The following is a 26,046-nucleotide window of genomic DNA, read 5'->3' on the forward strand; positions in this document are numbered from 1 at the left end:
GTGATATAAAATTGCTGGGGATAGCATTGCATTAATTTCTTTCCCATGTTCATAGTTTTTCTTTAAGAATCTATATCTTAAAAAAAGAAAAAATGTGGAGCAGCTATACAGGTCTGCATTTTAATCGTAAACAGAATCAGATTCCCTCAGTTCCAACAGCTTTGCCAGTGGTGTTTCCAACTGCTGATATTTCAGTAATTTGTTTTGTAATTTTTTTGAGCAAACCTTAACAAGAGAATAATAAAAAGAATCTTAATAACTAACATTTATTTAATACTTAATCCTGTATGCCCAGCACTGTGTACTTTACATAAATTATCTAATTCTTAACAATATTATAAGGTAAGTGATATTATTATTCATATTTTACAAGTAAAGAAACTGAGACAAGTGAGATTAAATTGACTTGCATATAAAGATATGCATTATAACTGTTTCATTTATAGTTCAAAGAAAGCATTATGAAATTATATTAATATTTTTTGAAGCTGTATTTAGGTTAAAATTTTGAGTGTCTTCTTCAGTCTTTCCTGTAATTATGTATAGAATTACAACTTAATAACAATATATTAACCCCGCTGAAAATATTGGAAACTGAGCTTATTTTTCGATGGCTTTTTGGAGAAAGGGGTCACGGCATTATAAATGGAATAATTTTCTTACTTGGTAAGAAAGTTAGTACTTTTAGTTTCAACAGACACTAAAAGACTAAAAATTTGTTAGGGTGTAATAATCTTTAACCTACTATTAAGATTAAGTATATAAAAATCATATGACATTAGTATAGGTTTGCAAGTAATTTAAAACATTTTTATGATTGTGGAAGTTTTTATAGCTTATTATGTTATTATCAGTAGGAGTCTTAAAAATATAGTGCTAGAAGAATTAATACTCTCGTATCATGACTCATAAAGTCAAGTTAGCATTAGACTGAAAATTTGACCTTTATACTCTACCAGGCTTGGAGTCTAAGCATAAGTTTATTTGTGGATATCTACTAAATTTTAAGGTGGTGGCTAAAATTGTCTTTCTCTAAAATTTCAACTTTTTAAAGTTTACTTTAGAGATACTAAGTTTCCTAGGCATTGATGACTTCCCATTGAGTACAGAATAGAGTCTAAATCATATTTACGATAAGCTTCATTTCATTTATTAAAAATAACTGAACATAAAGAATCCTTCTGCAAACCAGCTCCAAGGTTATAGCTCAATCTTACTGAAGTAAGGCAACCAACCACATGTTTATTCCTGGGTAACCTACAGAGTAGCTATCTATTGGATCTCATCTGCCACACAGATGATCTGTCTAACCTCCCACAAGATCCTTATTAGGCTGGAATTCCTGCTATGGGTATTCTTGCCTTAATTTTTTTAAAAATTTTTTTATGGTCCAGTGTCTTAACTACCTGCCATAATAGCTCTGTTAGGTTTGCAGATGAAGATTATGAATCAAGGTAATTTTATGCCTGAAAATTTGGATATTGTTTCTTTTAACACATTTATTCACCATGTACTCTGTGTAGGGCATCATGATAGGTATTGCAGAAAGTACATAGATTAGTAATAATCTGATAACTAAAGTCTCCTGGGGCCTTTACTTTGTCAAGCATTATTCTAAATGTTTTACCACATGTATTACCTCACTTAATTTTCACAATAACTGCATGACCTGGGTACTGTTATTATCTCCATTTTATAAATAAGAAAACTTAAGCAGGAATATGTAAATTGCCCAAGGAAACACAGCTAGTAAATGGTAGAATTGGGCCACAAACCCAAGCAGTTCTGACTTTACTACATTTAACCATCATATAATACTGCTTCTTAGTCCCTGCTCTCAAGGAACTCACTTGCCTAAATTGTTCTTAAGCCCTCCAGGAACTCCAAAACAGTTAGTCGGATCTGTAAAGGAAACCAAAGTGGACCCAGTGGCCAAGGCGGCCTAGCATTCTGACCAGTTTTCTAGTTTGTATGTTGACTTTCACATCATTCTAGTTTGAATAACATTCCTTTTCTGTGAAGATTCTATTTAAGACTTGTCTTTTGTAGGGTTTTGGATGTTTAAGTGAAATACTATAGTTCTGTCAATAAATGGAATGCCCTGGTAAAGTTCTGTTCAATTAAGATATGACATAACAACTAGATGCCTAATTCTTCTCAGAAATCTTATAGCAGATTCTTTTGGTTCTGGGCTGGTGGGGAAGGACTTCAAAACCATTTTAAGATGATGATAGGTAAAACAAAGAATAATGCCACTGTAGGGTTTTGATGTTCTCTTACCTTCTTCGACCAGAAGTTTTATTTTGAGATGTGACAGAGGAAAACCATTGGTCATGTTGGTGGACTTGAGTTGTTCAAATGATTATCTTCAGTTCTGACTGGATTTTCTTTTTGCTTGAGCAAAAGTCTCATGAGATTCCTCTAAAATTTTAGTTCACAAATGAATTAAGGGAAGATCAGCTGTAAGCAATGAACATGTTTCCGGAAGGAAATTGTTCCGGAAGGTTGGTAATAAACTTGTTAGTTGCAAAGATGAGTTATAAAGTCACACACACTATAAAATGGAATTAGCAATTTGGAATAGCCAAACCCCTATGGATTCTGTTCTGAGGCTGTTGAATCTCAGTATTGGGAAAATGTCTAACAGTTCCTTGAAGTTGTTTTAGTCTCACTCATAAGTATGCAATAATGCTTATAAAGCTGTCCAAGCTTTCTGACTTGAAGAGCAGAGAGGTTTTTTCCAAATAGTAAGGATCAGCAAATTGGCTGGTGGGTGTGAGGGGTATTAATAAGTTTAAAGTTATAATTCAGATCTGTAAAACCATTGGCTCACTTAAATATTCTGCGTTTTGTAATATCAATATTTTGCTGATATAACAACATAATGCATTTCAGGAGATTTTGGTGCCATCAAATCGTGTGAAGATAATATTGAAAAATTCATTTGTATATTTCTCTTTCTACAAATTGAGCATTTAAATATTGCCTACATTATTTTTTTAAATATGTATTTATTTTAATACTGTGGATCACTTAATTCTTTGGGGAAATTGGCATAAAATATATTGTCAATAATTCAGATTTAATCATTTCATGTGAAAGGCACAAATTCAATTGAAATAACTTTTATTCAATGCAGAAAGTATTTTCTATTGGCAAAACTAGAGTTTTCTCTAATTTCCTGTCTATATTTTTATAAATAAAATGTATTACTTGGCTGAAATCTTAAAATTATTTTTCCCTTGGAAGTTAGAGGAATCTCATAAAGTTTTTAAATAAATTGTTAAGGATCTTGAACAGGTATTCAGTTTTGATTTAAAATAAAGCTAAGATTTGTTTTACATTTAGGCAAATATTTACATTTTTGAAAACACACTGCCTGTATGTAGTCAATATAATTTTTAAAATAACTAGCATTATGGATACAAATAATCTTTTGAAGTATATTAAGAGAAGATGAAACTACATTCATAAATCCCCTTTTATAGTTATGGTAAGATTCATTTAAAAACTATATTTGTAGAAATAAATTGTGCGAAGTAATATACATGTGAAATTTACATTTTTAGGAACTGAAAAATATAAAGTTCTATGTCATTTAAGTTGGAGACTGTCTCTCTTCAGTCAATAGGCTTGATCATCATCTGAACTGCTCTCAAGGAGTATGACCCGCCTCGATATTCGGCCCAGAATACTCCATCTTGGTACTTGCTTCTGTACTGGCCTCCTCTGTGCCACACTCCATTCAGGTTAGAGTGTGCGCAGGCGTTGTACCACCATCCTCCTTTATGAAAGTGCGCGCAGTTTCCTTTGAGGAAAAACAGAGACATCAAAGGAAAAGTTTCTTCAAAATGTGCTACTCTGAAAACTATCAAAAATTTATTTTACTTTTGGAACACTTTAATTCGAGTTTTTCTTACTAATTTCGGTTACCTTTATCTTCGTAGTTTTATTTCTTCATTTATTGTCTTACTGTTGCTTAAGTATCAGTTACTTGAAAAATCACTTGATTTGCTTTTTTATCTTGCCCTTTGCTTGCTTAGCACATTTTTTTAAAGAGATTTAATTTTCTAGGTAGCAGAGAAATAAAATGCAGGCAATGTTTGTATGTGAGAGAGAAGGAGAGATTTGGAGAGACTGGGAAGGGAAAATATGGAGTTGCTAAGGAGAGAAAAGTTTGGGGAAAATTGGATTCTCAAAATATCAACAAGTAATATAGGGGCTGGCCCTGTGGCCAGGAGGTTAAGTTCACACGCTCTGCTGCAGCGGCCCAGGGTTTCCCCAGTTCAGATCCTGGGTGCCAACATGGCGCCGATCATCAGGCCATGCTGAGGCGGCGTCCCACCTAGCACAACCAGAGGGACCTGCAACTAGAATGTACAGCTATGTACTGGGGGCTTTGAGGAGAAGAAGGGAAAAAAAAGAAAGATTGGCAACGGATGTTAGTTCAGGTGCCAATCTTTAGGAAAAAAATATATGTATAAAAATAGCACTACCAGCAATCAGATGTGTTTCTGTAAATATGGCCTATCTTATGGTTATATCTCTCTTCCTTTTTTCTTCTTTTGCCAGTGTAAAATAAGTTAAAATAGAGACCTATGTGCTGCTTGCCAAGATATGACTGAACAGAAAATAAATCAGTTATCAGGGATCTCTCTTTATCTGGGCCAGAAACCTAGGTTAAAAAGGCAAAAGTATGTGAAAATTAAATTTAAAATTATATTAAGTGGATGGCCTCATTGATTCTTTCTAAGGAGAACATTAATTTCCCCTCTGAATAAAGCTTTTTGCTCTCCTGTATCACATGTTGCACAGTCGTCTTGCTGTTCCCTTTACTGAGAAATGCCTTTACCCCATACTCTCAAATGGCTTGCTTCCTTCACTCCCTTCAGGTCTTTATTAGAATGTTTCCTTCTAACAGTAACCTTTCTTGGCCATTCCATATAAAATAGCACCCAGTCCACTCCTCGCTGCCCATCTCTTTCTGTTCCCTTACTCAGTTTTATTTTCTTAGAGAACTTGTCACCGCCTGACAAATCATTTTGTCTCCTAGAGAGTGTAAGCTCCGAAAGGGCAGGAACTTTGGTCACTGCTATGTACTCAGCACCTACAACGGTGCCTGGTGCATGGAGGGTGTCCAGTTAGTATTTGTTGGGAATTTTAGGCAGTTGAGAGTTTTATTTGCAGTTCAATGAATTTTTGTTTGTTTCCCCACCCCCACCCCAGTTGTCCCCGAGTTGTTCTGTTAGAACAACAGAATCTTGTCCAGAGTTCATACTTTGGGAATGCCTTAGATCCTAAAAGCTATTCCTTTCTGCATGTTATATTCCTTTTGACTGAGTCCAAAATTACCTTTCTAGAAAGATTTTTAGAAGCATATACTTTAATAACAAGGTTCTATTTAATGTATAGAAAAGTGGTGATTCTACAAAGAATACACATTAGTTTCTTCTTACCTGCATACATATCTTTATCTCTGTCTAGTGTGGTGAACTGTTTGCCATTGTGCCACATCATAGAGTCCCCTGCATTTCCCTGGTAAGTTCCCAGGCGCAGTCTATAGAATTCGCTCTCAGGCTCCAGACGAAAGCTGCTATATTCTGCGTAGACTTTTTTATCACTCCAGTCTTCTAATTCAATCAACAATTTATAATTATCTTGATTGCTAAGCGTATAGATATTTTCCAGTCCAAGCCAGTATTCTCCATCAATGTTTCCAAACCCTTTCTGTTAATAAACAAAGAGCATGGGTACCTAAGTAAGCGTAGAGATAGTAAACTTTTTTGTAGGTAAGTTTAAACATTTGGTAGCATAAAGACGTTGGTCATTTAAGTGGCGATGTGAACTTCCATCTCAGTAGATCACCTCATCTTTATAAGCCCCACATAGTCACTTTGTTTTGTTTTGCTTTGCTTTCTGTTAATTTGTCAATATTTATTCACACAGCTAGCTTCAAACCCTACAAATAAGACAGAGGCTAAAGAGAATGAAAATTATTGACAGCTACTAAAATCATTAATTAATGAGCTACCCACATTGTTGAAAGGGGTTCCTGGTCTCTCTCGTACTCATGCAAAGAGCCAAATTTTTTTTCTGAAAGTATTTAGATACTTTTTCTCCCCACCACAGTCAAACAAAAAGGATGTGCAAGATTACTATGATCATTCAATAAAAATGATACTATTTTAGAACAAATTATCTTCTTTAGCTTTATTGTATGTAAAATTAATAACTATAAAATAGTAATCTTCAAAATTCCCCCTTTGAAAAATTGTAGATTAATATTTGAAAAAAAATAAGTCAATTAACTATCCTATTTCAATAAGCATTTGCCATTGTAGGTATCCAGCAGAGTTTAAGACTTGGTAAACCTGATCTTAACACTAAATGTATTTTCTAGGAGGTTATGTTGCAGGATTTTTTTTCCTAGTTACTTGTTTAGAAATGTATGCAAGTTCTGACTTGGATATATTAATGTCTTATTTTTTGCTGCCAGTAAAATTTCAGCTGAGTGAGTAATCACAGTACTTCACAATTCTGAATGAAGAATTAGCCATCTAGAAGATATAATCTTTCCCATATGCCATCCTTAAACTGAGGGTTTATATCACTTATAAAATTAGCATGATGAACATTAAAAGTATTAACAAAGACTAGTTGTTTACCTTTCCAAAACTGGTATTGCATGATTCCTCTTGTATCTGACAATCTAGGTGTACAATACTTCCCAAAAGCACCAGTGTCTGGTGTCATCAACTTAAAACATGGTGGCATGATTATCAGAGGTAACTAGTCCTAGAAAAAGGTCCATTTTTTTGAAATCCTATAGTTTATATTATTGTTTAAATACACTTGATGATGGGTAGAAATCTAGTCATAAAAAAGTAATTATTCGAAAATGAAATTAGGGGTGGTTTTTGAAAAGAATTAAATATATGTATGTCATCCAGAATGAAGGGGGGCATTTTAAAGTACATCTTCAGTTTCCTTTTTACATTTTAATTTTGACTTTAAGACTAGAGATGAGAATCATCTTTTCGACAAATGTAGGTAATAAAAAAACATATGAATACTTATTTTTAACTGTGTATCTTATTTATTGCCTAGAATGGCTGCTATTGCAAGAGCTGCTTTGTTCCATCTCTCCCCCAGGTCTGAATCACTGATTTACCTTATAATTTTCCCAATTTCTGAAGAAGTTGACAGAGCCATCCATTCTTTTCTGAATAACAGTCCAACCCCCAGGATCCAAACTGTGCTCACACCATAACTGCATCGGTCCTCTGCTGTTTTCAGGTTTAATCATATAAATTCCACTTACTGAGTGTCCAGCTTCTTTTGCATGCTGACAGTCTTTGAATGGTCCTGTAATGAAAATATTACTGGTTACCAGGAAACTTAATAGGAAAAGAGCCATATTAAGATAGTTTTTAATAAAGAGTCTTACCTTTGTAGCCTTCTTTACAGATAACACTTTTTATGTATCATATACACAGTACTATAAAAGTTAAAGAAACTAAGTAAACGGATTACCCCAGTCCCACTGTCCGGAACAGAACTTGTTTCATTTTCTACTATTCTTGCAAGTTTTTGGCCATATATACATTTTTATATTGTTAGAATTCTAATACATATGGAAAATTGGCTTCTGTCTTTTTATTTTAACAAACATTTCCATGGGACTATCGTCTCCATTCTAGCACTTACAGTAGCTGTAATATCCAATTTCTGACATTGATATATCCTTGTTTATTCATTGGACATTGAAGTTTCATCTGATTTTTTCTATTATAAATAACCTGAAAAAATGTCTTCTTATTGGCTTCATTTTTTCATATTTACTTATAAAAATGCTGTAGGATTGATTGACTGGATCAAGAGGATGTGAACGCTTTTACAGCTCTTCGTAGTGCCCAATTTACACTTTGTGAAACTTGATTTCAGTGGAACACACTAGTCCCTTGAGATACTCGGTGAAAACGAAGGACCATGGTCAAATAAGTTTTAGAACTGCTAAATATTATGTTTACCCTTTTGGAAACTAACAGTGTACATTCACATGTACGTTGACTAAAGACTAAGAAGTCCTGAAATAAACCAGAGTTTCTCAAACTCATAGAATCTTTTAACTTTCCCCCCATACTACAGTCCATAAGAATGCATTTCAGGAATGTTGGCAAAGTGCCTTTTTATAGAGTTGTATCAATTTATATGACTAATACTAATTTTCTTATTTAGTCTACACGATGACCCTGTGATAGTTTACAGATGTGACTGTAGATAAAACAGTTAACTAGCTAGTCTAAGGTCCTTAGAAGGTAATAAACCCTAGACTTAAATGCATTTCTTTCTGATCCCAGAGTCTGCTCCCATGTTATTTCATAGTTTTCTGGATTCTCTCCTTATTTTTTAATCCATTCATAAGTTCTTTATGTCTTTTAAAATGACAAAACATTTTGTAAAATCGTTTGAGTGTCTGCCTCTTGAACTTGTGATCTCCACATCTTTGGATCTAAAGAAAGATAGCTTCTAGTTAGTTTTACTGAACCTTCTTTAGTTTCACCCTTCCCCAGTGTTTTGATCCTTTGTTTTTTTAAATAAGAATGTGAAAATATTAAATGATTCAGAAATAAGAATTACCCTAAAGATTTATTAGAACAAAAAAATATAGGGGCCGACCCGGTAGTGCAGCAGTTAAGTGTGCATGTTCTGCTTTGGCAGCCCGGGGTTCACCAGTTTGGATCCCAGGTACGGACATGGCACTGCTTGGCAAGCCATGCTGTGGTAGGCATCCCACATATAAAGTGGAGGAAGATGGGTACGGATCTTAGCTCAGGGCCAGTCTTCCTCAGCAAAAAGAGGAGGATTGGCAGCAGTTAGCTCAGGGCTAATCTCCTCAAAAAAAAAAAAAAAATATATATATATATAGAAATTCCCATTGTCAAATTTTATATTTCACTAGAAATTTTTAAATTCTGACATGTATAATTTTTAAAAATTATGTGAAAATAGAGAGTTAAGTTCATACAAGAAAATCTGTACTATAAATATGATAACAGGATTGTTGAAAATTTGAGAAATGTGTTATCTGTACTTTGCCAAGTATATATACAGAGTCCCTTTTGGGCCTTATTGGAGTAGAATTAATCTCATTAAATAAATAGTTATACAGTTACATCATTAGAAGGGGTTCTTAGAGACTCCGCTCTTCCCTCCAGATTGCTCCTTGAGGACGGAGACTGTTTTTGTTTTTCTTCTGACTTTATGTCATCAGTGCTTTAACTATTACTATGCTGTCAATAATTTTTTACGTAAATGAATCAATTAACTTGCCTTCGCATTTTAAATACTAGGGAATTGAAAACCACACGCAAAAATCAAGAGATAATGAATTTCTCTAGTCTGGATTTTTATTGTGCTTCATTGCTATTTCTCCATGTTTCACTTTTTTTAAATTAAAATACGACTGTAAGCTCTGCAGATTATTAGTAAAACATTTGAGAATCTGGAAAGACTTAATGCTGTCTTTCTTGAATTATATTTATTTTAGATATTGAATTTTTTAATTCTAGAGTTTCAATTTGATTCTTTTTTGTAGTTTTTATTTCTCTTCTGAGATTTCCAATCTTGCATTTATTATGAACGTATTTTCCTTTAAGCTGTAATAACTGCTTAGAACTTCTTGTCCCTTCTATTCCTAGTTTGCTGAGACTTTTTATTATGAATGGGTTTTAAATTTTGTCAAAGGCTTTCTGTTCATCTACTGAGATGATGATAAGGTTTTTCTTATTTGATAATATGGTGAATTCTGTTGATTATATTTTTAATGTTAAGCCAACCTTGTATTTCTGGTATGGCCTTGACTGCTTATGGTGTATTATTGTTTTTATATATTACTGATTTGATTTGTTAAAATTTTGTTAAGAATTTATGCTTTTATTTTCATGAGGATATTGGTTAGTCTGTGAAAGCTCATAAATAGGTTCTTAAGCTGAGGAAGACTCTGATAAAAATAATATTTTAAGCTTATCGGACTGGCCATAAATTAGATCACATTCCATTTAAATTCAACGTGAATTATTTTTGTATTATCTACCTTCTGAGTTATTGAATTTAAATTACAAAGTATTCAGAGCCTTTAACACAATGCTTAAGAAAATAGTCATCATCAGTAATTGTTAATTTCCTTCTTTTCCCCTTCATTGCTGACCTTGACACATAGTAGTAGGTTATTTAATAATTCAAATAGCTTATTTAATAAATATGTGCTTATTTAATTAATAAATATAATATGGCTAATCAAAGATGAATGTATAGTCATTTCTACTGTCAAGAAATAACGTTATTTCTGGGACAGCATAGTGGTTAAATTTGCGCACTCTGCTTTGGCGGCCTAGGGTTCACGGGTTCGGATCCTGGGTGCAGACATACACAATGCTCATCAAGCCATGCTGTGGTGGCATCCCACATACAAAATAGAGGGAGATTGGCACAGATGTTAGTTCAGGGACAATCTTCCTCAAGCAAAAAGAGGAAGATTGGCAACAGCTGTTAGCTCAGGGGAAATCATCCCCACCAATAAAAAAAAGAAACAACATATGCCTGAAAAACCTCATGTTCTGCAAAATCATGCACTAAAAATAACAGTTGATGTTAGCTGTTAGCATACTTTGTATTCAGCTGCAGTTACTCGTGGCATAAACATTAACATGCTTGGAAGAAATCCCATACGAACCAATGTGACCTCTTTGTTTTACTGATATTATTCTACTTTTTTACCAGTCACATGTGAGCTACTTTACATTACAGAAACATGTATTGTAGTCAAGTCAGAGAAGGGTAGAGAGCTTGTATTTCAGATAGGAGGAAATTTATAAAATTTTAGTTTTGTATGTGGGAGTGAGATGGAAAAGTGAAGTATGATTTTCATGTCCGTTTTTATTTTGTGGGATGCATAGTAGTATATTTATTTGTTTACTCATAGAACTCCTCATGGGCAAGGACTGTATCTTTTGGTTGTGTATCCACAGTTTAAACTTTTCCATAATTTCCTCAGTTCTGCATTATTTTTTCTAGAAAATGTCTTTTCTGCATCTGCTATAGGCTAGAAACTGTTTTAGTCTCAAGGGATAAAGAACCATAGAGTGAGGTCGGAAGTGGGGGAAGTGGCAAATAGAGAGAGAATTCCACTGCAACGTGACAAGTACTTTGATGGAGTGACGCAGGGCACATGGGAACACTGGGTAAAAAATAGCTAACCCAGAATGGTGGGGAAGAGATCCGAGTCTACCTATATCTGAGCTGAGTTTTGAAGATCAAGTAGGAGTTAGGCTAGTGGGGGTAGATGGTGTGTTCAAAGCCACACATGGGTAATGTGCTCTGGACGTGGAGACAGAAGAGAGCTTGGTGTTATAGAGGAGTTACAGAGTTTAGTAAGTATGAAATGTAAATGTCTGAGAGTGGTACTTGGAGCTCTTGAAGTAGACTGCAGAGTTGAGACTGATTTCTTCAGTTTAAAAATGCAGTCATCATGGTTATTTCCAAAGTTAGCCAGAGTGTTTCTAAGTTGTCACTTTCAGAATAGTCAAGGTTATCTGAGGAACATTGCTCTTATTTTTAAACCTGTTTAGTATTATAGTTAATGCACACATGAAGTGGTTTTGTTGCAATACACGTAAATATTTCTCTCATTTCACAAATTTGCTTAGTCTATGAATGTCACCTTTGTATCACTTATTTTATGAATGTCATCTTTGTAAATGTTTTCACTCATTTCTGTGCAGTTTTGATAGTTTACATTTTATATTTAAGTATATATTCACAAGTTGGACTTTCATTAGGTTGTTTGAATTGGTGTAAAATATTTAGAAACATCAAGCTTTTGAATGTTGACAGAATATTTGTAAAATACCATTTGTTCCTTTTCTGCTATTTAAGCCTTTGGATGTTTAAGCAAATTGGAAAGCTCTGGATTTTCTGGATCCAGCTTTGATTTGATAAGACTTCTGTTTATGCAAATTTAAGATTATCTTCAGTTCTAATTTTCAACCCACTTTTTATAGTGGGCTTCATGTGTACAGTTTGGATGCGTGTTAGACTGAGTTGATATAAAGGCTTAGGAAAATTTAGTTGAAATCCTTTTCCAGAACATGTGGATAAAATTAGCAGTACTTACAGCTACTTTTTTCTCCTCAGTAAAGATAGAAAATATCAGAATTTAGCATTTTATTTTTGTAAATAAACCATTAACTTGCCTTAGCCCAGTGTATACTGTTAATCTTGGCAGAAATAGTTTCTGATTATTACTTGCATATCTTATTTACTTTCTGCTCTAGAATTAGATTATAAATCATTCTTCTGTTAAGTGTTTTTAGTACTTTCCCTGTACCGTAAAAAACATTGCTTAATGGGAATTCTTAAATGACTAGTAGAAAAGTACCAGCTTTGTTTTTGAGAAGTCAGATTTAACTTGCTGGTTTGCATATTGTCAGAAATAAATTAATTGACATATGTTTCAGGAATTTGTTCATAAGGGTTCAAAGGTTATAGACTGGAAGTACCTTTCTTTTAAAATAGGAATTTTATTAACCTTTTTCTTGCATTGAGTAATCTTGAAATAGTCTTCATCTTCCATGACACACAATTGGATTCTTCTCAAGGCAGGAAACTGGGATTCTGTACATTGAATTTGAAGGACCAGTCTCTCTCTTCCTCATTTTATTTGATGATTAAAGGTTGTATAGGGCTAACAAACTCCAGTTAATGGATCTGATTCACAGAAAGAAAAATATTGACCAGTCATGCCACATTATTTCCCAACATGTATTTTTCATTAAGAACCCATAGTCTGAATAGAACAGTGGGTTAAAAAAGAAAAAGGAAGGGCTGGCCCAGTAGGGTAGTGGTTAAGTTCATGTGATCAGTTTCCACAGCCTGGGGTTCATGGGTTCGGATCCTGGATGCAGACCTACATACTACTCATCAAGCCGTGCTGTGGTGGCATCCCACATACAAAAAAGAAGAAGATGGGGACAGATGTTAGCTCAGGAACAATCTTCCTCAAGCAAAAAGAGGAAGATTGGCAACAGATGTTAGCTCAGGGCGAATCTTCCTCACCAAAAAAAGAGAAAAAGAAAAAGGATTTCATACTTTGAATAGCACCTTTATTGGGAACCATCTTTAACATACCTGTCCTTTTTCTACAAAGGAACTGTTTAATTATTTAAGTTTAATTAAGTATAAGATAAATATATTCAACAGTATTTCTGGAATGAGAAGTTTGAGGCAAATACTTTCTAAAGTGACAATAGATTCTTTCTTGTAATAATATTAATTACTTTGTTTATTCATCTGTAAGTTTAATATGCAGTTAGCAACTTGACCTTTTATTTTTGAAATTACTAAAGAATTTATCAGTCTTTTTCATAACTGGTTAGTAGAAAAATATTTGAACACCTCGTTTGCTTTAACCAGTCTTCTTTAGTTGTTTTGTTTTAAGTGTTAATATAAGGATTACACTGAAACCAATTGAATCTTAAAGATTTACTAATAGGAAATAATATAAATAATTGAAAATTAGCTTTTTACTCCCTAAAAAGCATATTTTTACTTTCTGATGACTGCTTTTCAAGTTTAGCTTTTAAGCTTACCTTTTATGTCCCCATACATGGCAAGGCAAGGCACGTATAAGGACGTGCACAAAAAATGTAATTATGAATGATGGTTAGAGCGTACACAAGCATTTTCACATGCGTCACCTCATTTAATCATCACAACAACCCCTTTTACAAAAGAGGCAACTAGGCCTCAGAAAAGCGCTCCCAGAATCCAGGTTTCATGGTACTGAGATGTGTGCTCTAACACACTGTGACGGCACTTTCTCAACTCCGTTCACCTACAAGGAATGAACTTATTTTTATAAACATACCATTTGTAAAAGAGCAATTTTTTTTTGGTAAAAGACTAACCCAAAATGCAACCACTGAATAACATTAACAGTTAAGAGTTTATTGATGGCAACTTGCCAGGTGTATAGTTACCTTGCCAAACATTTTGTTTTTATTGTAGAGGGAGGGTAATGTTTCTGGAGATAGTTTATTTTAAACTAACAAAATTATTCTGTTATTTGCTATAAGTTGATAAGAAGTTTGTTCTTTTGAGGTGCGTTTTTCTCTTATAACCATTTTTGAAAGGAAATATAAAATTGCCTGTCATTACAACACCTTTTTTCAAAAATTATGGTCAGTTATAAATAATGTAAAATTTACCAACTTAACCATTTTTAAGTGTACAGTTGAGTGACATTAGTACATTTTCATTATTCTGCAACCAGTCTCCAGAACTCTTTCCATCTTGGAAAACGGAAACCCTATGCCCATGAAACAACAGTTCCCATTCCACTCTCAGTCCAGCCACTGGCAATCACCATTCTACTTTCTGTCTCTGTGAATTTGATTACCCTAGGAATCTCATATAAGTGGAATCATACAGTATTTGACTTTTTGTGGCTGAGTGAACACTTTTTAAGTAATACCTACACATTCTGCATTTAGAGAACATGTGCAGGAACCTCTTGGTGCCAGAAGCATACGGAAGTAGAGCAACAGCCTTCCATCCTTGCCCTTTTTGTGCAAGTACCCAAACAGCTTAGACCTATTCTCCAGTCTGATGAAGAAAGGCTTTAACACATTATATATAAAGAAAAGAAAGTAGCAAGTCTGTTTATTATTGCTTGTAGTAATTTATATTTGATAAGACTCACAGAATATTAGAACTAGAAAGGATGTTAGAATCATCTGGTCCAACCAGTGTTCTCATTGTACAGATGAGGGAAAAAGACACAGGTGGGCCAAGTGACCTACAAAGGCAATAACAAAGGAAACAAGTTTTCTTAGTTCTGTGTACTTTTCCTTACACGTGTAGCTAATTATGTCCTTGACTTTCAGAGACCAACATTTATAGAATAAAATAAGTAAAAAGTGAATTTTTACTTATAACAGCAAATGAATAATAAATAACCGAAAAGGCTATGCCTGTCCTTGATTTTTACATTAAGGATGGTTTATTAGGGATATATATACACCTTTGTTTCATTAAAACAAAAGTTGGGGGTGTTTTTGTGTTTTTGTCTTTTTTGAAGATTGGCACCTGAGCTAACATTAACATCTGTTGCCAATCTTTTTTTTTTTTTCCCTCCTCTTCTTCTTCTTCTCCCCAAAGCCTCCCAGTACATAGTTGTGTATTCTGGTTGTAGGTCCTTCTGGTTGTGGAAAAATCTGTTTAATGGGACTTTTGATATGCTAAATCCCTAGCCTGGGATTTAATTCTGTAATATTAGATTTTTTCTTGCACTACAGCTCAGTGTATAATAAAACCTAGAATTGATATGTCTCGTTTTATATAAGCATTTTTTAGTGTGTCAGTGTGTTAATTTGTGAATAATCATTTCTTCTAGAATTGGTAACATCATCCATCTATATAAGATTCAGCACCCTCAGAAAAGACTCCATAGCAGTCATCTCCATACTTACATAATTGTCTACCCTATCAGTTAAAAAAAATTCCACATACTTCAGTTATGTTTATTTATAAATGATATGTACAAACTAGTATACTAAGTTGTATACATTAAAAGCTTACACAGAACATACATTTTTTAAAAAGATATGAAAAGTAAATACATATTTTTCTTTTTATATCCAGTGGATCATTTTGTACACATCTTTCCTTTGGAAGTCAAAGGGTGTGGGGATATTAATAGTGATCATCATTTACCAATTTAATGGTACTCTAGCCTGTCATTACTGAGCATTAGAATGGTATAAAATGAATGAATCCAGTACAATATAGAATGTATGAAAGTACTCTCATGGAGGTCTTTGGAATGACAACTTTAAGAAGCTCTATAAAAATGTGATATCAAGTCAACCAACATTTATTTAGCATTTGCAAATGAGATACAATATCCATCTGCCAGGAAAGAGGCTTATATTATAGTTGGAAGGCATTTTACTTAGATGTATATATAGGTACTATGTGTACATGTAAAGATACCTGATAATTCAAGAGGGAATATAAGAAATATTGTAGGGACTGGCCCAGCGGCACAGTGGTTAAGTTCACACACTCTGCTTTGGTAGCCCGGGGTTCTCAGGTTTGGACCCCACGTCTGCTGACCTAGCACTGCTTGTCAAGCCATGCTGTGGCAGCATCCCACATGAAATAGAGAAAGATTGGCACAGATGTTAGCTGAGCAACAATCTTCCTCAAGCAAAAAGAGGAAGATTGGCAACAGATGTTAGCTCAGGGCCACTCTTTCTAGCCAAAACAAAAAACAAAAAAAAACGCATGTTATAAAGAGAGAGACATTCATGGAGAGGAGCAATCACTTTCAGTCTATGAGAGTCAACAAGGGCTTCAAGGAGGAGTTGCAATTTTATTTTATTTTGTGTTGATCTGAGCCTTATAGTTTGAATAGACAGAAAGCCTGGAAAATATATAGAAGACAATGAGTTGATTCTTTTTATTGAAGCAGATGGTTTTTGTAAATGAAGTTAATAAAAGGAAAGGTAAAGAAGTAGGATTGATTCTTTTGAGGAGGATATTCTTACCCAGGCCAAGCAGATTGGACTTTTCCTGTTTGCAGTGGAGAAGTGCTGAGCAGAAGTGTGATGTGATCAAAGTGGTGGTTTAAGAAGACAGAGCTGTTGGCAGTATAGAATATATTTTGATGGAGGGAGAAAAGAATTAGAGAGACCAGTTGGCAAGCTGTTATACAATTCTTAGTAGGAATTAACATTTGAGTGCCAGGCACAGTTTTAAGCTCTCTTCAAGTATTAAATTCTGTGAGGTAAGTACTGTTATTATACTCATTCTACAGATGAGGAAACTGAGGCACAGAGCAATTCTTCACCCCTCCTCAAGGTCACAACAGCTAGAACTCCAGGAAGTCTCTGTCCTCTAGCTGCTGCCATAGATTATTTGCATCTAAGTTAGAATTCTGGCTCTGAATAGAAATGAGGGACACATCCATGAAAGACTGAAAAGCAACATGGATAGAATTCAGCTGTCTATGTGTGTGGGGCAGGAGAGAAGTGTCAAAGATCAGCTGAACAAGTTCAGATGGATGGTAACATAAAATAGAGAAGTCAAAGTCAATTGACCCATCGGTTTTACTTACAGAAATTTGTCCTAAGGATATAATCATAGAGAAAGAAAAAGAAGAACAAAATTATTTTTAAAAGTTATAAGAATATTGATTACCGTATTTATGAGAGGGAAAAAATTGAAAGATTTGAAGGTTGTTACTAAAGTGTTAACTTTATTTCTGAGTATTTGGATATTCGGTGAAGCTTTTTAAAAAGTTTATTAGTATTTTCTGTATTTTCTTCACTAAATATGTATTTCTTTTATAATAATTCACTTATTTCTGAAAGGAGAATACTAGTTTGGGGAAAAGATTATTTTAGGGTTTCACTCATTCATTCATTCCTCAAGTATTTATGGTAGTGCTTACAATATGCTGGGAACAATATGCCAAATCGGGTCCTGGCTAGATGTTTGAGCTAGAAAGTGAAAAGTCTTTTCATTTCTCTTCCAGAAGCATTCAGTCCAGCAGGGAGAAAGACACACAAACAAGTGACTCCAGTCTAATGTGATAGAGAAAACGTGCAAGGAGGGGGCAGCAATTTTGGGGGAAAAGCCATCTAGATATGTTTGTTTGGATCTGGGAAGGTGTAACATTTAAGATATTTAGTTAAGTCTTAAAATCTGCCAGGTTGACAGATAAGCTGAAAGAAGTCATTTCAATAGAGGAAGCAACAATGTGTGAGGCAATAGTAGAATACTGAGATGCAAACATCCAATTTTGTTTAGGGTTAGGAGGGAGCGCCCTGCAGGAGACATCTGAGCAGTGGTGGTACTTGCAGCCTTGAAGGTGTGTGAGTCCTCTAAAGTAGAATATCTTGAAGAAAGCCTTTTTAAGCCATAGGAGAAGGAAGACGATGCCAGTGAAGGACCTAGAGAAGCGGAAGAGTTAGAATAGTATGACTGGAGGCCCAAGAAAGCAGAGGTGCGAATGGTCAGTGGTATCCTCTGCTGCAGACACAACCACTTTGTGATATATTTCCAGTCTTTGTCTTTGTTCTGTGTTTTTATTATTGTTGAAAATTATTTCGTAGTCTATGTGCAGTTTTATGTCTTGCCTTTTCAATAAGTGAATGAACTCTGGTTTATTTCCTTTTTTTACTTCCGGGCGTTTGGATTTTTCCCTCCACTCTAAGGAAACAAATCGAATTGTAAAGAATTCGGGAGAATGGCTTATAGGAAAATGAGTGCAGATGTAAAATGTTCAGAAAGTTAGCCGTGTACTTACTAAACTGAAACAGAGGTGAATTACTCTTTTTTTTTTAAAGATTTTATTTTTCCTTTTTCTTCCCAAAGCCCCCTGGTACATAGTTGTATATTTTTAGTTGTGGGTCCTTCTAGTTGTGGCATGTGGGACGCCGCCTCAGCATGGCCTGATGAGCGGTGCCATGTCCACACCCAGAATCCGAACCGGTGAAACCCTGGGCCAGCAAAGCAGAGTGTGCGAACTTAACCACTTGGCCATGGGGCCAGCCCCCAAATTACTCGTCTATATTCTGGCATCTAGATCAGTGACTGTTATGAATGAATGAAGGAAGGAAGGAATGAAATTAAGAAATAGAGGTAGAGATATTAGGATCAATTCTAGGGGGTTTTTTTATGGTAGTAAAAACTTCTTTATACTTATATGGGTACAAGGGACAAATTGTAGTTTTGTTTAGCCTTGGAAAATAGGAGGGATACCTTTTCCTCTTGAGGGCGAGAAGGCATGGATTTTGTGCAGATGTTTTCAAGCTAGGAAAGAACAAGGAACCTAGGACCTGAGTAGACTTCATCTTAGTGCAGCAGTAAATGATGCCTGTGCTGCGTGAGAGTGGAGGCAAGGAGGAGGTGTAATCATAGGCTTAAGGAGAGTGAAAGCAAATTTTTAAATGCTTCTTTTGAGAAGGATGATGATGGGAAGAGCAGCAAGAGGTAAATAAAAGGATTGTTGAGCAGCAATGAGGACCCAGCTGGAGGCCAATAGGATGGTTATCGAGGTTAGGAGTGGATTGTGGACTCATTCCTGTCTGAATCAATGCTAGAAACTTAGATTATAAGAATTTGGATGGAAGACTACTTTTTTCACAGAATATACTGTTTTTATAAACTCTTAGATTCATAGATGTATTAAGAGATGTATTTAAATTCAATTCTTGATTAATAGAAAACAATAGAAATTTAGTGTTCATGTATAATTACATCAACAAAGTGCATAATAAGCACTTATTATGAGCATTGTTTCATAAACCATAAAACATATTAACCTCATACTTTCATTTTTAACAGTAAGAGGTGACTCACCTTCATTGATGAAAGTTACTGGTGGTCTCTTGAAAGGGCTTTTGGTGGGAGAAGTTGCCAGATCTGGTAGTGGCATTAAATCTCTAGGATAACCTGGATCCCTCTGTATCTCATTACTTCCCAGCAGACCAGGAGTATACTGGTGACTGTTAGGAATATGTTGTGGCACCACCTGGACAAGAGGAGGAGACACATGGGGGTCTTGTCGGGAAAATATCCTTAAGCACTGTTCTTCCAACAAAGTGATCATCACAGATTGGTTATTGACAAGATCAGTCAAAGAAGCATATTTCACCTCCAGTTCCCTGTACCTTGTTGCCATCTTCAACATTTCTGTGGTGACATTGAGGATTTTATTTTCCAACTGAGAAAGTTCAAGTGAATTATCCCTCTTACGGATAATCTCATGTAATAGTTGCATATAGAGTTGAGTAACACGAGAATTCATGTTACGGCTTTCTTTTCTCAGCAGCTTTACCTCATTCACAATGTTTCCATCTACATCCACCACCAGTTGCAGGACATCTATCTCCCGCTTCTGCCTGGAGAGCACGTCCTTCAGGTTTTCAAGGTCCATCCTGGTGATCATGTGTTTAATGGTACCTGCATCTTGTCCTTTGGTGTTGACACAAATTGGCCCTGTTATTTTTTGTTCGGGTACCAAGAATGTGTATGCACATTTCTTTGCTTCCTCTTTACCTTCTGTGGCGCGAGGGTATCTCCTCTGGGTTATTTTTTTTATTTTGAACTGTCCTCCTCTGCAATGTCCACTGCCCATTAGTAGGAAGAATAGCACACTTAGCGTCCAGATAAAAGCCTTCATTTTGAAATGAGGTTGTTTGATGTCTTTTAAAAAAACAAGACAATGAAGGGAAAAAGTGAAAAGAATTAATATTAATGTACTTTCGAAGTCAGTAGTATAAAAAAGCATTTAAGGGAAAGAGTGAGTATCTATTGGTGTTGATGAATTGGGCCAGAATTAATGCGATTGATTTCTTAAATGCAATATTTAGTGCCTTCGCATTTGTTTAAAAATTGGGTTTCAGAGAACAGCTCTCCAGCTACCACCTTATTATAATACTTTTTGTACCCCAGCTCAATGAGCAGATTCTGGTGAGTTCACACTGTGTGTATAAGGCATACTCTTAGGTGCTCTTGGGGCTTTTGAGACCCTAAGAAGGCAGCTTTCTTACCTTTAAAAGCTTGCTTACTATCATAAGACTCTGAAACAGGTAGGCAATGTTTGTAAGGCATGAATTAAAACATTCTTCCCTAACTAGTGTTAAAGTTACCCAAGTGACTTTACTAGTCAATGTTTTATTGTAAGCTTTCAACTAAATTGGTCCTCTCTAATAAATATACTTTGTATCTATCAAAGAAACATTTTTAGACCAATCTAAAGCCAGAAAGTTTTAGCATCTCCGTTGTTGTTTTGTAGCGCATTCTGTTGGGATTAGTGGGAAGTTTGAAGAGTGAGGAATGCTTGCAGTCATTACTGTGGTGGTTGTGTTTCCTAAATCATCATCATGTATGTGCTCTGAGCTTATAAATGATTCCGCGGGTTCATTTTTCTACCAGAGCTGCTACTGAACTGTATTGTGGTAAAATGTTAATAATTTTCTGCAACCATTACCAAAGAAGGAAACTATCTGTAATCGAAGAGGACTGTTGGAAAGTGCTTTAGAGACCATCTCACTCGAGCACCTCTTTGCACCAATGTGCGTGTTGAAGGCCAAGGCCACACAAGTAGGTAATATTAGAAGCAGGTCTAGAATTCGAGTTCCCTGGCTCTTCAGTCGGTGTTTATAGCAGTGCCACATACACTAAAGTGTGTGCTTGGAATGTTCCATTTTTGCTATGGCAGATGAGACGTTTGTTGTTTATATACAGTTTCTATAGAAATACTAGAATTAGTTCCAAAAACCAAAGCTTCTTCCTTTCTCTTCAGTTACCTCCCTAAAGCAGTAGCAGTAGGGGATGAGACGTGTCACTCCTTCAGCTTCGCGAGCAAGCTGCTGTGTAGAGCCCACCCTCCGCAGCAGTAGATACCCTAAGACAGCTTTTCTACCCCGTTTTCCACCCAAGTACTTGTTTTTTGACTTGAGAAGCCAGGTCCCAAGTTGATTATGCCTACTCTTAATAATAGCAGCACAATAATAACAATAGTTCATACTTAATTGTGTCCTTGTTAAATGCCAGGCATTGTTTTAAGACCTTTACATTATTAGATCATTTACTTCTCGGAACTATGACCCTCTGAGGTAGATTGTTACGATCCTCATTTTCAGATGAAGAAACTGGCATCCAACCTTACCCATAGTCTTCTGAGAAATGGAGCCAGAATTTGAACCTAGGCAGAAGATTGTAGAGTTCATGTTTTTCATTAACCACTGCATCGTATAACAATGTAGCCTATCCTGTTTTCTATCACCAACACTGTAACAATCCCTTATAGTTATGCAGTGCTTAACACATGTTAACTGTTTGTATTCAAAGCAACACTGTGAAGTAAGTATGTACCATTTTGCAAAGGAGTAAACACCTGGAGAAGCTAAAACACTCAAACGGGATTCAGATCTTCTACTCGTAGCTTTTCTAGACCTGTGATTTTTATCCTAGTCATGTCATAACTACAGAGGAGTCTTGACAGTGTGTTTCCTTTTTTTCACAGTCTTTTCCTGGTTTATATCTCTTTACGTTGACCCATTACTTAATTATGCAAAAGCTTTTGTGGACCATTTTTGTTAGGCTGTGTTTTCATCATTTTTATATCCCAAACTTTTCTGCTGTCATTCCTTTCCCTCCATATGCATTCTGTCAGTTGATAGTTATGTGTCTAACATGTGATTATGAATCCTCCCCAAAATAAAGGTTGTGTCAATGAAATATGGGCTCTTCCACTGTAGTTGTAAAGATGACTGCTACTTTCTAAAACTCCTTACTTGGGTGTATTCAAATGAGTAGTGTTTTCAAAATGAAGTGATAATGAAAATAAAGCAAAGAATGGATGGAGTGTGGAGAATTATTTTATTTTACTGATATAATCAAGATAGGAAGGATGAACATGGTAATATTCCGTGTTTATATCAGAGGCCCTCTATTGCTGACTGATATCCCAAAGCGTGCGTGGATGAGTACTTTTAGTTTTCAGTTTTTATACTTTGCCTTCTGATATCAGTAGGAAATTTAGACCTTAAGAATTGTCTATTTTATTTTTAAAAAGGCCTTTTGCTATAGTAGAGTTACCTATAACCAAAAACCAGTAAAAGATTTGTTTTATTTGTGGAGTCATGGAAGACTGAGGGCAGTAAAATAGAAACCATCAGCTTCCTGGGTAAATGTACAGCATTTCTCCTACATAATTCACCTGGTGCTCAGATCTACTCATTTCACTTTAATAATAATGGAAACTCTTAGATCACGACATTATTTAAATACTAATCTACTATGAAATAAGCTACCAAAACAAGGAAAATTCAGAAAGTATCATGAAACTTCAAAACAAGTAGAATTTTATGAATAATACTCTGATTGAACATGTTGTATTCCCACCAGACACAGATTTTTCTAGAACTAAGAGTATGTAATACAAGACTGTTGGTGTGACTTTGCCTCAGCGTTGTGGAAGAATGAAAATGTCAACTTCCGAATCTAAATTAAAAGGGCAGGAGCTTCCTTTGCTGTCTTCTGCCTTGGCTCCTTGTGGGCCCCATACGGTTAAATCATAGGTCAGTCACTGCCTACCTTGAGAATGGGACCTACTTTAGTATTTAGAGGAGGCAACTAAAAGTTTGCTTTTTAAAATAAATACAATTCCCTTATCCTTAGAAAAGTAATGACCTTGTTGTCACCTAAAGCAGAATAAGAAGCCACGTTTCTTAAGTAGTAGACCAGCTCCATCATGAGTACAGAACTGGTTTGAAAAATACATTTACCATTACATTTTCTGAAAACATTCTCTCCTATTTAATATTTTCCCACATATGTTCAGTTTTAAAAGTGAAAGATCCATAAATCTGTGTTACCTCATAAAACCTTTCTGTATATGTTAAAATTTTCCAAGGTCCCAAGAGAATGTTATAAATTAGTTACAGTATACTTAAGTTTAAATCTATGTCTCTGCTTGGTTTTTAGACAAAAAAGAAAGTCTTCCATGCTTTGGGTTAATTTTATTGGTACTCTGTCTCTTCGTAGTTGCTACGTTGCCAGCTAGTAGAAGAAATAAAAGTCAAGATTTACTTCCTTTCAGATGGTAAACACACAGAGGCATTTCACTGGCTGTGTCCTGCACTGCAAACAGCGTGGGGCGGTGAACTTACATTTATGAAGCATTGGAGATACCTCAGATAAAGAACTTCTAGATTGTGAATTATGTTCTGGGAAGAGACTTGGGGACAGTCTCATCCTCCAGAGATATTTAAGAAAGGGATAACTATTTATCTGCATGATTTGGGTTTCAGATTAAATGCTTTCCTAAGGCCTCAGTAAGAACTGAGGTTTAATGAGGTCCTGCACTTTTCATAGCTAACAAGAAAAAAGCAAGAGATAACATTATTTCAGATCCAGTGTTGCTTAGAAATTTTACCAGAATTTCTTGTGGAATGTGTTTAGCAGAGATCCTTCCAGTATTTAGAGTTTTGAATCTTTAAGGAAAGGACATGAAAGTAAAGTTGAAGAAATCTTAGCTTTACCGTTTTTTACTTGTTAAGGATTCTTACCATTAATATCTTTCAATTATCTTTTAAAAGGACAGAGGATCCCCATATCATAACTAGACTTAGATTTTTGGTGTTAAAGCTTACTATTGGTAACTAGTAATTTTATTTTTAATAGTTTTCTTATTACAGTTAAACAAAGCCCCCAGATAGAATATTGAAAGAAACCTCTTGTGTATGGTTACCAAAATTATTGCTATCTAAAAATATTATATATTTTTGGTCTTTTAATTAATCTATTTAAGTAATTGTCATCTTCTGGGTTCTTATTTCCTATGGTTAATGCTGACTACTTACATCATACTTCTGCCACATATTATTTTTCTCCTTAATTCTAACCTGTAAGCTTTCAGGGTTTTTTATGTATCGATAACTTTGCTTTCTCAAATAATTCCAATTATAGCAGTTTTAATTTCTGTTACTCAAGTTAAATTACTATTACATGTAAACCTGGAAAACTATTTAAAATTTTGAGTGTTAGCAAGAAATACCATTGACTTATCTTAAATCTTTACAAGAATTTCTGCTTAATATTTGCTTGTACTATAATTGAGGTATTATTGCAAAGCCTTTCAGTTATTTTTATATCTTTCTAGCTATATGAAGAGAGATTAATCTTGTTTACGACTATTTTCTTTAGTTTGTATCCCTCTGTTTTTAATTACTGTGCTACAAACCTTATACATTTAATGTTACTTGTTAAAATTTCTTTCTAGTGTCCCTAAAGCACTTATTTTCTGAAACTCAGCATGTATGCATCAGTCTATAAGCATATACACTAAATATCATTAAATCGAACCTCAAATAATGCATTAATCATCATAAAGTACATAGTGACCAGTTTTCACATAAAGTTGCAAAAGGCAAAACCTTTTTCAGATGAAATAAATTCTAGTATATTCCAAAATTCTTTAATAAGAGATTTTGAAATTTCTACTACAAATGTAAAATAATTATGCATTTTGATATACATAGAATTTTTAAGTAAAAATAAAAGAAATATTAAAATACCTTTTTGCATCTGTCGAGAGAGCAAACCCAGAAACTTGCTGCTCTTATTCTTGCTCTTAAAAATCAGTGGAGAAGTTTGCTCGTCTGTGACTTTAATGGCAACTGCATTTTTGTTTTGGACCGTTGAATCCAAGCTGTAATAAGGAACTTCTTTTTCTTCTTACAACACTAATCAATTGAATTTGACAAGCCACCTATGTAATTTTAAGTAGTATAGTGGAAGTTCTGGTCTGTGGGCTGTCTTTAATCCAGCAGAGAAAGCATTGTGGTTTTGCTCTGTCTGCCACATGGAGAAATGCAGTAACCAGCTGCAGCTGACCCAGATTGTATATACAGTACCCTTGAATAGTGATTCCCTCTCTTTCTCAGTAGACTCGAGTTCAGCCCACATATTACGTCACCAAAAAATTGCTGGAGACTGGGGGAAAATGTCCTCCTTAGGATTTCCTCTCTGTGGCCTTAAATAGGGGTGGGGGTAGTGGGATCAGCAGGAGGTTGAATAGCTTGGAACAAGGAGAGACTGTGTGTGCAGGTTGAAGGAAGGGCACCATCTGGAAACAAACTATCATAGTTCAGCGGGCAATTATAAAACAAACATTTTAGTCTGCCGGCCAGAGATCTTTTAAGTTGAATACTGAAAAAATAGTACTCAACTTCACTTAGAAGTAGTTGCAGGCTGATGTTTGTTTTTTGTTACAAAAGAACTAGAGTTAGACTTTGTTAGGAGGCGGCCACCTAAATAATGTAATACTCTGTGTAGCCTAGAAGAATTTTTAAACATTTTACTGAGTTGCCATTTCAGAAGATTTTAAACTTCTAAGAAACCTGATGTTAGTGTACTGTGTTATATCGTACTGTGTAATGTTTTTTAAGATGAACCTGCTGGTATATA

At 35.0% G+C, this 26,046-nt stretch overlaps 2 protein-coding genes across 26 annotated transcripts in view; one reads left to right on the forward strand and one right to left on the reverse strand.

Annotated features, from left to right (window-relative positions):
• RALGPS2 (Ral GEF with PH domain and SH3 binding motif 2) overlaps positions 1-26,046 on the forward strand; it is a 156,177-nt gene that overhangs the window by 88,490 nt on the left and 41,641 nt on the right. The gene's annotated exons all lie outside the window — the stretch shown is intronic.
• ANGPTL1 (angiopoietin like 1) lies at positions 253-25,790 on the reverse strand. Of its 2 annotated transcripts, none has more exons than XM_008522146.2 (5): positions 25,155-25,790; positions 19,429-20,274; positions 7,172-7,365; positions 5,457-5,727; positions 253-3,808 (listed from the first exon to the last, which is right to left on the reverse strand). In XM_008522146.2, exons 1-5 carry the CDS (start codon positions 25,162-25,164, stop codon positions 3,621-3,623), a joined length of 1,509 nt encoding a protein of 502 aa, XP_008520368.2. In that variant the 5' UTR covers positions 25,165-25,790; the 3' UTR covers positions 253-3,620. The 2 variants fall into 2 exon arrangements, with proteins under 2 accessions (XP_008520368.2, XP_070447772.1); XM_070591671.1 differs by having other exon boundaries at positions 1,128-3,808; positions 7,322-7,365; positions 25,155-25,521.

This window comes from Equus przewalskii, chromosome 23 (assembly GCF_037783145.1).
Source record: "Equus przewalskii isolate Varuska chromosome 23, EquPr2, whole genome shotgun sequence".
In the NCBI taxonomy this organism is placed as follows: Eukaryota; Metazoa; Chordata; class Mammalia; order Perissodactyla; family Equidae; genus Equus; species Equus przewalskii.